The following is a 12,500-nucleotide window of genomic DNA, read 5'->3' on the forward strand; positions in this document are numbered from 1 at the left end:
TGATTCGCCTGTCATCAAGAATTTGTAAGTTGCCATTTCAGGTCACAGCACCTCCTGACTGACTCTCTCTCTAAACCTCTGCTTCCGTCCTTTCTTGTCTCCCTCCTCCCTCCCCCATCTACCCTCTCTCTCTCTCTCTCTCTCTCTCTCTCTCTCGTGTGTGTGTGTGTGTGTGTGTGTGCAATCATTATCATGACTAATGGTATGCTTTGTATTGGAAAGTAAAGATGAGGAGAAATATTGTGGAATCTATGGCGAATATTGTGGCACAAGGGTGTAGACATGTATGAAGGTGAACGTTAATTGGCCCACAGGGAATTAATGACAGTTCCACATGCTGACGTCTCGAGGGGACTTCTTGTAGTTGTTCTCAATAAATATATTCCAATGTTTTATTTATTTTATAATACTTATATCACAGTAAAGTTATACTTTGCATTGACATTATTATTCACTACTACAGAACCTTGAAAGAGAGAGAGAGAGAGAGAGAGAGAGAGAGAGAGAGAGAGGGGGGGGCTGGTCATTCCCAGGGGACAAGTGGTCACTCCTCACCTCTCTCCCTCTCTCTCTCTCTCTCTCTCTCTCTCTCTAGCATGCAGACCCACCCCCCTGAACTCAAAACATCATCCTTCCTGCCTTCCTATCCATCCCCATCCCCTCTCTTCACCTAGCTTTTTGCCCACATACACAACATTTGCACACACACACACACACACACACACACACACACACACACACACACACACACACGTTTTTTTAAATAACTGACGACCTACCAAAAAATCTATCATTCTATCAGTATATATATATATATATATATATATATATATATATATATATATTTACAGTATATGTATGTATATATGTATGTATATATATATATATGTATATATATATATATATATATATATATATATATATATATATATATATATATATATATACACAACTTAGAACTATAAAACTTATATGTAAACTTCAGGAAACTGGCAAATGAGGACCTCCCCTTAGAAAATTCCTTGGTGCGCCCCTGCTGGACACTGATAGATAAATAGAGGCTTCACATTGTTTTATTACTTAAGCGTCGTGTGTGTGTGTGTGTGTGTGTGTGTGTGTGTTTTCATAGTGACGGGATGGGGGGAGGGGGATTCCACCAGTGAAGAAGGTTTAGATGAGGGAGAAATGAATATCGAGTGATAGAGAGAGAGAGAGAGAGAGAGGGAGAGAGAGAGAGAGAGAGAGAGAGAGAGAGAGAGAGAGAGAGAGAGAGAGAGAGAGAGAGAGAGATTGTATTTTCAATGTAAATTTTAGAATATAATGAATATTTATAAAGGAAATATTACTGTTGATCCTTCGATCAGTAATATTATTGTAAATCAGTTTATGTTTTTTCATAAAGAAGAGTAATAAAACAATAAAATAAAATAAAATAATTTTTCTTCATCTTTCATGGCTTCCCAACCCCTCCCCACATTCCGACCCGGGCCACTCCCATCCTCCATCCCTCCTCATATGGACCGATATCAGGACACTGACAGATAAATAGAGGCTACACATTGTTTTATTATTTAAGCGTCGTGTGTGTGTGTGTGTGTGTGTGTGTGTGTGTGTGTGTGTGTGTGTAGAGGAAAGAAAACGGAAGAGGGAAGGAGGAAGGTTAAGAATCCCGAGGGGACCTCTTAATCCTTCACACGGTCACTCGTGTTCCGATTTTGGCAAAGGCTTTGTAAAATTCTCTCATTCATGTTTCCTGAGAAAGGGTAATAGTAGGAGTGTGTAGGTGTTAGTAGGAGTGTGTAGGTGTTAGTAGGAGTGTGTAGGTGTTAGTAGGAGTGTGTAGGTGTTAGTAGGAGTGTGTAGGTGTAAGTAGGAGTGTGTAGGTGTTAGTAGGAGTGTGTAGGTGTTAGTAGGAGTGTGTAGGTGTTAGTAGTAGTAGTTGTAGTAGTATTGGTTCAGTTCTTTCCCTTACAAATCGAGTTTTCTCACCCCAACTTTCACCAATCAGTGTTCTGGGATTGATCTGCCGTGAGGTGGGCGAGGCGTGATTGGTGTGTGTGTGTGTGTGTGTGTGTGTGTAAGAGAGAGAGAGAGAGAGAGAGAGAGTGAGAGAGAGACAAACCAATAATTATATAGACAGACAGACATATAGAGAGAATGTGTGTGTGTGTGTGTGTGTGTGTGTGTGTGTGTGTGTGTGTAAGAGAGAGAGAGAGAGAGAGAGAGAGAGAGAGAGAGAGAGAGAGAGAGAAACCAATAATTATATAGACAGACAGACATATAGAGAGAATATGTGTGTGTGTGTGTGTGTGTGTGTGTGTGTGAGAGAGAGAGAGAGAGAGAGAGAGAGAGAGAGAGAGAGAGAGAGAGACAAACCAATAATTATATAGACAGACAGACATATAGAGAGAATGTGTGTGTGTGTGTGTGTGTGTGTGTGTGTGTGTGTGTGTGTGTGTGTGTGTGTGTGTGTGTGTGTGTGTGTGTGTGTGTGTGTGTACCTCCACCAGTTTATTTAATACGTACAATATTTTCGCGATGCCTTCAATAACTCAAAATATCTTCCCGCCAATTTTCTCTCTGTGGCACTCGAGTTTGGCGAAAGTGTGACATTTGTGAGAGAGAGAGAGAGAGAGAGAGAGAGAGAGAGAGAGAGAGAGAGAGAGAGAGAGAGATGTTGGTTTTATCTGTTTTTGTTTTGTGAGTTGCGTTTAATATCACACACACACACACACACACACACACACACACACACACACACACACACACACACACACACACACACACACACACAAACTAATCACATTCACTATTGCGCCATCAACATACACACATTCTGAATATCTCATGTGTGTATGTATGTATGTACGTAAATGATATATATGTATGTATGTATGTGTGTGTGTGCTTCATATGTGTGTATGTATGTATGTATGTATATATGTAGGTATGCGTACTCAGAGAACAGATCATGTTTTTTATATTGCTGCAATAGATCAACACCGCAATAGGATGCTAGTCACGAAGAAGTGCTATGGGAAGGATGTAGAGCCGTAGTAGCATTGTCTTTTTCTGCCACTGAGCTACGTGAAATACGCTGGTTTATTAAAAATTGTATATATATTTATTATTTTCCGCTAACAACATAAAATAGATGAGTAATAAGCAGAATAAATCGCTAAAGATCAGTTGCTTCGATGCCTTCCCTTCACACACCACAGGATTTCATATATTAGTGGACTGTGTGTGGTGAAGTGATTGTTCCGGATCGCTGTGGTGTGGAGTGTAGGCGTCGTTGTGGTAGGAGGTGCTGTGGTGGTCCTCGTGCTGTGGTGGTGGTGTGGTGGTGCTGCGGTACTTTGGTGGTGGTGTGGTGCTGTTGTGCTGTGGCGGTGTGGTGGTGCTGTGGTGGGGCTGTGGTGGGGGGATGTTCGGTTTCTCGTCGCTTTTTGCAGGACCTGAGTTCGCGCTGGGGTTTTGCCTGTCACTGCGGCTGCGACCTGATAATAAATAAATAAATAATAATAATAATAATAATAATAATAATAATAATGATAGTATTTATTTTTATTACTATTATTATTGTTATAGTGGTAGGTGGCGGCGACCATCATCCACTCACTTGATGTAGTGCTGCCTACTTCTTCCTTAGCCTTTATCATTCTTTTTCTGTGCCTGCCCTCCTCTCTTCCTATTTCTCCCATCTTTCCTGTCACTTCTTATTGCTTTTCTTTCCTTTACAGGTGGCTTTACATTGAGTGACAAGCCAAATGGCTTCCTGTAAGCCAAGAAACCATTTACAACGCTGGGTGGTAACCATATGACCAACCCATACGTGTTCCCTACGTGTCAACAAGTGGGTTGGCGGAGGGTTAATGCCCCTCCCCGTAAAACAACTAACTCAAAGTCAAATGGCCACCCCTTACGAGATTATGGCGTCTGGCAATAGATAGATAGATATATTATTGTTATTATTATTATAAGAGGAGGAGGAGGAGGAGGAGGAGGAGGAGAAGAAGAGGAAGAGGAGGAGGAGGAGGAGGAAGAGAAGAAAAAAGAAAGAAAAAAGTAAGAAAAAGAAAGAATATTTGTCTTTACTTCCACCATTCACTCCTTTAAGACAGGGGTTTCAAAAAGGGGGTCTGCGCGCCCCCAGGGGTACCCACGGGGGGCGGAGGGGGGCATTTTGAAGAACAGATACAAACTAAAAATAATAATAATAATAATAGTCACTGATATAATTACTGAGAAAATTTTAGAGAAAGGAAAAGCTATACTCTTTTTACTCTAACTTGGCCTAAAATTGCCATCCCTCCATCTTGAATGCTGAGATTAACACTAGAATATGATGCTAGTCACGAAGAAGTGCAGCTGAGGAGAGAAACTCAAACCTACATTTCTTTTAACACGAAATATTGAAACTGGTTGATGATATGCAGTTGTGATGTGCTGTGCTGTGCTGTGCTGTGATGTGATGTGATGTGATGTGCTGTACTGTGCTGTGATGTGATGTGAATTGGAATTATACTGTGATGTGATGTGCTGTGCTGTGATGTGCTATGATGTGATGTGATGTGAAGAGCCTTTCCCTTATGTGATATGTGCTGTGCTGTGCTGTGCTGTGCTGTGATGTGGTGTGGTGTGATGTGATGTGCTGTGCTGTGATGTGCTATAATGTGATGTGATGTGAAGAGCCTTTCCCTTATGTGATATGTGCTGTGCTGTGCTGTGCTGTGGTGTGGTGTGATGTGATGTGCTGTGCCTTACCCGGTGTTAAAATCATCTTCTCCAGGCCTAACACGGGCGCCTCCACCAACAGAGACAGCAAGACAGAGGCAGGGAAAGCCACGCCGATAGCACCCACTGTCTCTATCACCTGTGGAAGAAGAGGAGGAGGAGGAGGAGGAGGTGGAGGAGAGGAGGAGGAAGAAGGAAGGAGGAGGAAGATGATGAAGATGAAGAAGAAGAAGAGGAGGTGGAGAGAGGGAAGGAGGAGGAGGAGGAAGAGGAAGAAGAGGAGGCGGAGGAGTAGAAGGGGAGGAAGATCAAGAGGAAGATGAAGAAGAAGACGAAGAAGAAGGAGAAGAATAGGAGGAGGAGGAAAAGAAGAAGAAGCAGAGGAGGAGGAGGAGGATTGATAAATGAGGGGTACTAAGAAATCCTGTTCAGATTAATATATATATCAATTATGTTCAGATCAGTATTTTCTCAGGCAGGTGACTATCTTCCTACCTTGTTAAGATGGCGAATTGAAGATGCATGGTTCAGATATACCAAGAAATATACTAACGGCGCGTATACTGAAGGGATATTGAACGTATAACAACTCAGGGAAGGGAGAGTATACCTTGCTAAGATGGGTGAAGTAGTAGGGTATTCTTAGATTCGTAATGATGGCTAATTGGAGGTGCAAGACTACGAGATACATGCAGTAGGTGAGGCGACTGAGTGGCTGCCAGGAGGGGTGACCCAGGAAATCATTCACCATCCCTGTTGAAGATGATGAGGCGTGGTTAATTGCCTACCCAGAGAGAGAGAGAGAGAGAGAGAGAGAGAGAGACAGACAGACAGAGGCAGAGAGTGAGGCAGTACTTTTATAAATCAATGCCATCTTTTTTCCACTCCATTCCATCGTTCTTTTTTTAATCTATACTTTCCACTAAGCCACTCACCTCCATACCCATTGTAGCAAGCAAAGACAACCCAAGCCAGACACGTGCCCCATGTGATCCTCTGCAAGCCACCATAAGCCACTCTCGTCATAACATCATATTTTGCTGTTGGAATCACTGTGTTGTAACTCCACATCCCAAATATCACCAAGAGAGCCATCAGAGTAGCTACCGTCCACCCACTCACCACTAGCAACTGTTAAGGGGAGATAGTAGTAGTAGTAGTAATAGTAGTAGTAGTAGTAGTAGTAGTAGTAATAATAATAATAATAATAATAATCTTCAGTGTATCGCACAAACACAGCCATCAATGCAACCACAGTCGACCCACACACCACCACTAACAATTTAATAATAATAATAATAATAAAAATAATAATAATAATAATAATAATAATAATAAATCTTAAAATAAATATACGAAAGCTCTTCATCCTTCCATCTTGACTATGCACGATAAAACATTCAAATTTCAAAACTAGAACAAGGTACTCACGGGGTCCATCTTGACTCTGCGATCACCTAAATTGTGCATAATGTACCCCAGCCAGATGCCAGCTATCCAGGGCCCAGCTCGGCACCACGGCGCCATATACACCTCGTAGTTGTAGTCCGTTCCCTTCCTGAAATGGAGATTGTGGTTTGGAAGAAGCGATGAGGCTGTGACGCTAAAAAAAAATGAAAACGAAAATCATGTCTAAGTCCTTCTTTTGAAAACCATAGGCTTATCCCAAAATCTGTTTATTTCGAAATGACACACGCATTTTAAAAAGTAGGAGTCATAGCCAAAGAGAACTGCAAACGGAGTGGGGCAAAGGGCTGACCTGCTATGTACGTAATGGACTGGGAGTATCAGATAGCTCCTACATTAAAGTCTATCTATCTATCTATTGCCAGACGCCATAATCCCGTACGGGGTGGCCATTTGACTCTGAGTTACTTGTTTTACAGGGGGTTGGGGAGAAAAAGGATCAGTGCATTATCAGACAGGTGCTGTGTACGTGCATCAATGAAGGAGGGTTGCAAGCAGGCAGTTCAAAATAGCAGTGACCATTTAAACAGCGATGGTAAAGAGGCAACACTGCGGCGAGGACACAGAGGTCGAAGGGAGTCAGTAGGCAGGAAGAGGAGGGGAGAAATGAACACCGATGTGGGACTTAGTGTGTATTAGTGTTTCTTTCCCCAATTTGTCAACGAAAAGCGAATCAAGAGGAGGTGAGTTGAGACAAAAAGCTTCCGACTCTACCCTGTTTGAAGGAGGTATATGAGGGGGCACACGCGAATTTTATATTACACACAGAAGGGCGAATATGACCCGTGAACAAAACTGCAGCTATACAGTGGCAAAGAAGGCACCAAGTCGGCTTATCACACCTAGTCTCTTGGAAGTAAATGTGATCTTTCCTTCATAGACCCTGAAAGAAGTCCCAAGGATAGTGAGAAATGATGGACCGTATCGTGAAGGATCTTGACGGGTGGAAGGACGTAGGAATGGAGTTTTTCGTGGATTAAAAACAGAAAAGTCAGTTCTTAGCCCAATCAGCAGTAATAACCACCAGAAATAAAGTTTTCACACGACGGCCGAGATGGACACAACGAGAAGAGGGTGGAAAGGTGAAGGGTGGAGCCATGTGTTCAGACAGGACAGGGTTTGAAGAGATGAAAGAGGGTTGATGACAGGACAGAACCCTGAGGAACACCACCACTGATAGCTTTAGCAGATTAATAGGCATCTACAACAGCAGCTAGAGAAGGACCAGAAAGAAAGCTAGAAAGGAAGGCACAGATGAAAAGAACAGAAACCGTAAGAAGGTAGTTTGGAAAGAGAGGATTTGTGCCAGGCTGAGATGAAAATGGCTAAGGATACGCAGAAGTCCCGAAGGAAGGATGGTACCGTGGGAAAGAAGGAGGGTTAGGATGTCAATAAGGATTCAAATATTCAGATAAGGATTCAAATAAGGATTCAAATATTCAGATAAGGATTCAAGTGAGGATTCAAATACTCAGACTTACTCATCGACCAGTAGTGATGTTGGCGGCAGATCGTGGGCGTAGATAATAGCGGCTGGGATGATAACGGATGCAACGGTCACCAGATAAAGCCACAGACGACCTGATAATGATGATAATAATGATAATAATGATGATAATGATAATAATGATGATAATGATGAAAATAATGATGATAATAATGATGATAATAATGATAATGATAATAATAATGATGATAATGATAATAATAATGATAATAATGATGATAATAATGATAATAATGATGATAATAATGAAAATAATGATAATAATAATGATAATAATGATGATAATGATAGGCAAAGTGCTTCAACTCACTCCTCAACCAGTAGTGATGATGGCAGCGAGTCGTGAGCATAGTAGTCCTAGTTGATGCTACTGGGTCAACATTAGAAGCCAGAGTGACCTAGTATAACCTCACCCGACCTTTCAAAGTGCGTGTCAAGCTGGGTCGCATTCTGAGTGACGTAGGAAGGCTCAACATTTTTTCCCTAGCGATTTATTTTGCATACCTCCTTCTCCTCTCGTATCTGATGCAAGCGTTGTCAAAATTTAAAACATATTATTAGCCAAAAACTACTGATACAAAATTCTGCAGTCGCCAAAGGGAAATTGCTACGTAACCTGCAATGCCACTTTTAATACGACCTAACTCTTCTTCCTAAGCGATTTATTTTGCTTATTACACCATGCCGTACTCTTCTCTCTTTCTCCTTCTGTGTGTCTGTCTCTGTCTGTCTGCCTGTCTCTTTCTTTCTCTCAGTTTGTCTGTGTCTGTGTCTGTCTGTCTCTCACTCTCTCTTCTCTCTCTCTCTCCTCTTATCCTACTTTTTACCTCCTCTTTATCTCCTATCGTGCGTTACTCTCTCTCTCTCTCTCTCTCTCTCTCTCTCTCTCTCTCTTCTCTCTCTCTCTCTCTCTCTCTACTCTCTCTAATCCTTACCCAGGGTCTTGTTCCAATAGAGGGGTAGGATGAATAGTGGAGCCACCAGGTAGAGCTGCATATCCACTGCCACGTACCAGCTCTGGATAAGGCACTGATGGGAGGGAGTTACGAGCAGTTACAAGGACAAGGAGTGTCTCAAAAGGTCTTCCGATCTATACCAAGGCAAGGACAAGTAGTGGGGCAAGTATCTCAAGAGGACAATTAGTAGGACAAGTAGTAACTCAAAAGGTCTTCCGATCTATAGCAAAGAGGGTACAATGGCTAAAAGATAACAGATTTCAGTTCCTACTTACATTTGCCTTCCTACTTACATCTACCTTCCTACTTACATCCACCTTTCTACTTATTCCTACTTACATCCTTATTCCTACTTACATCAACCTTCCTACTTACATCCTTATTCCTACTTACATCCTTATTCCTACTTATTCCTACTTACATCCTTATTCCTACTTACATCTACCTTCCTACCCACATCTACCCTTCTACTTACATCTACCTACGCCTACTTACGTCTCCCTTCTCGGCCAGCGCCCTGATACTGTTGGTAAGAGCACATCCATCCACCAATTCTACTTACATATACCTCTCTACTTATTCCTACCTACATCTACCCTTCTACTTACATCTACCTACGCCTACTTACGTCTCCCTTCTCGGCCAGCGCCCTGATATTGTTGATAAAAAGTACATCAATCCACCAGTGTTTTGCGCAGAGATCAGGTGAGTAGTAGCCGGATACGGGTCCGCTGACGAAGAAGCGAGTCACTGTGGCCATCATAGCAGCTGTGAGAGCCATGGGAGGCACTAACCTGGAGGAGGAGGAGGAGGAGGAGGTAGAGGAGGAGGAGGAAAAGCAAGAAGAAAGAGGAGGAAGAGGAGGAGGAAGAGAAGGAAGAGGAGGAGGAGGAGGGAAAAGAAGAAGAGCAAGAAGAAGAAGAAGAAGAAAGATGAGCAGGGGGAGAAGGAGGAGGAGTAGGAGGAGGAGGAGGAGGAGGAGGAGGAGGAAGAGGAGGAGGAGGAGGAGGAGGGAAAAGAAGAGCAAGAAGAAGAAGAAGAAGGATGAGCAGGGGGAGAAGGAGGAGGAGGAGTAGTAGTAGGAGGAGGAGGAGGAGGAGGAGGAAGAGTAAGAGGAGGAGGGGGAAGAGGAGGAGAAGGAGGAAGAGAAGAAAAATGGTGATGATGAAGATGATGAAGAAATAGAAGGAAGAGGAGAAGGAGGAGGAGGAAGAGGAAGAGGAGGAGGAGGAGGAGGAGAAGGAGGAGGAGGAGGAGGAAGAGGAGAACAAAAATAAGAAACATAAGTGGTGGCATGTGACGGTTTGTGGCAAAGTAAATGTACGTAACACCGTCCTAAAACCCCCTTATTCTTTACCTAATGATCCTGTGAAGGCAGAACACAAAGGTAATGAATATTTCCCAACTTCTCACATTAATCTTAAAGTGGTGGCATGCGAGGGCTTATGTCAATGTACGTAACACCTTCCTAAAACCCCCTTATTCTTTACCTAATAATCCTGTGAATTTAGATTATAAAGTTTGAATTTTCCTGCCTTGTCACACGAGCCCTAAGCCAAAGTGGTGACATGCGAAGGTTTGTGGCAAGGTAAATGTACGTAACACCTTCCTAAAACCCCCTTATTTTTTACCTAATAATCCTGTGAAGTTAGAGTATAAAGTTTGAATTTTCCCGCCTTGTCACACGAGCCCCTAGCCAAAGTGGTGACATGCGAAGGTTTGTGGCAAGGTAAATGTACGTAACACCGTCCTAAAACCCCCTTACTCTTTACCTGATAATTCTGTGGAGGTAGAAGATGAAGAGGTTGAATCTTCCCGCCTTCAGTTGCCTCAGGAAGCCCAGGGTGACGAGGAGGCCGCTGAGGAAGAAGAAGGAGTCGACCGAGGAAAAGCCATTGGCGATGATTTGGAAGAGGATGCCTTGTGTTCTCTGTGGGGGAAGAGGAGGAGGAGGAGGAGGAGGAGGAGGAGGAGGAAGAGAAGGAGGAGAAGAAGAAGAAGATGATGATGATGATGATGAAGAAGAAGAAGAGGAGGAGGAGGACAGGGAGGAGGAGGAGGAAGAGAAGAAGGAGGAGGAAGAGGAGGAGGAGGAAGAGAAGGAGGAGGAGGAGGAGGAGGAGGAGAAAATCATAATTATAACTGCAATAATAATAATAATAATAATAATAATAATAATAATAATAATAAAACTAACAGTAATACTAATTTGGCATCTCATTTCCACATACCAATAAAACAACGGTAAATACTAATAAAATAACGCTAAATATCCACAAAATAACGCTAAATATCCACAAAACAATAAATATCCACAAAATAACGCTAAATATCCACAAAATAACGGTAAATATCCACAAAATAACGCTAAATATCCAGAAAATGACGCTAAATATCTATAAAATAACGCTAAATATCCACAAAATAACGCTAAATATCCAGAAAATAACGGTAAATATCCACACAAGGGTAAATATCCACAAAATAACGCTAAATATCCACAAAATAACGCTAAATATCCACAAAATAACGGTAAATATCCATAAAATAACGGTAAATATCCACTAAATAACGCTAAATATTCCCAAAATAACGCTAAATATCCAGAAAATAACGGTAAATATCCACAAAATAACGCTAAATATCCTTAAAATAACGGTAAATATCCACAAAATAACGCTAAATATCCACAAAATAACGCTAAATATCCACAAAACAATAAATATCTATAAAATAACGGTAAATATCCACAAAATAACGGTAAATATCCACAATATAACGGTAAATATCCACACAAGGGTAAATATCCACAAAATAACGCTAAATAACCTCAAAATAACGGTAAATCTCCACAAAATAACGCTAAATATCCACACAAGGGTAAATATCCACAAAATAACGCTAAATAACCACAAAATAACGGTAAATCTCCACAAAATAACGCTAAATATCCACACAAGGGTAAATATCCACCACACAGCTTACCTCCACTGCACTCTCGTAGTTGATCCCCCCAGCAACGAGCGTTCCACTTGTTTGATGAGCATAAATAACCCAGGTCATTGACAGGACCCTGGGTTGGGCGGGAAAGGAAGGGTTTTTAAATGAAGTGACAACAGAGGAAGCCTGGTCTATCTATCTATCTGTCTATCCAGCTATTTATCTATTGCCAGACGCCTACATCCCTTGAGGGGTGGCCATAAACAAGTCGCCTCCATGTCACCCTGTCCCCCGCCATTTCACTGCTCTGCTCCCAGCTCACACACACACAGCCCCCTCTCTCTCTCATATACCTCTCCACTCCATCTCTCCATCTCATCCTTGGCCTCCCCCTCCCTCTACCCCCCTTCACCTCACCCACATACACTCTCCTCGTCAGTCTCTCACTCTCCATCCTCTCCACATGGCCAAACCACCTCAGTGTGTTCCTCATAACGCTTCCTATCACATCCACATCCACACCACTGAAAAGTCACCTACGGAAAAATCCAGTTGCTATCCCTCCATCTCATCCTTGGTCTCCCTCTCATCCTCTCCCCTTCCACCTCTTCTAGTCAGTCTCTCAGTCCTCTACCTCATACCTTCTCTTTTTACCCAGCTAACACCTACTGCTTTCCCAACACCCAAAGGCGTAGCCAGAAATTTGAAATGGGGGGGGGCATTTTTATATATATATTTTTAAGTGACTTTGGAGAGCGCAGCGAGCCCGTACAGCTGGGGGGTTCGGAGGGGGGGGGGCGCTGTACCCCCTCCTAGAAAATTTTGCATGTTGGCCAATTATAAGATCATTTTGAGGGCATATGGAATTGGGTACACGACAAAAGCATAGCATA

At 42.4% G+C, this 12,500-nt stretch overlaps 1 protein-coding gene across 1 annotated transcript in view; it reads right to left on the reverse strand.

The window, feature by feature from the left end:
• Positions 1-4,702: 4,702 nt before the first annotated feature.
• Positions 4,703-12,500, reverse strand: part of LOC145390991 (nose resistant to fluoxetine protein 6-like) — a 57,665-nt gene continuing 49,867 nt past the window's right edge. The window contains exons 8-16 of the mRNA XM_080265727.1: positions 11,653-11,740; positions 10,440-10,597; positions 9,296-9,461; positions 8,647-8,740; positions 7,686-7,785; positions 6,169-6,295; positions 5,673-5,868; positions 5,348-5,490; positions 4,703-4,876 (exon numbers count right to left, since the gene is read on the reverse strand). Of these exons, the coding sequence (XP_080121853.1) occupies positions 4,703-4,876; positions 5,348-5,490; positions 5,673-5,868; positions 6,169-6,295; positions 7,686-7,785; positions 8,647-8,740; positions 9,296-9,461; positions 10,440-10,597; positions 11,653-11,740 (1,246 nt within the window). The remainder of the gene's footprint in view (positions 4,877-5,347; positions 5,491-5,672; positions 5,869-6,168; positions 6,296-7,685; positions 7,786-8,646; positions 8,741-9,295; positions 9,462-10,439; positions 10,598-11,652; positions 11,741-12,500) is intronic.

The sequence above is a fragment of the Coenobita brevimanus genome, chromosome 2 (genome assembly GCF_032717465.1).
Source record: "Coenobita brevimanus isolate Jiangsu-jjx chromosome 2, ASM3271746v2, whole genome shotgun sequence".
Classification (NCBI taxonomy): domain Eukaryota; kingdom Metazoa; phylum Arthropoda; class Malacostraca; order Decapoda; family Coenobitidae; genus Coenobita; species Coenobita brevimanus.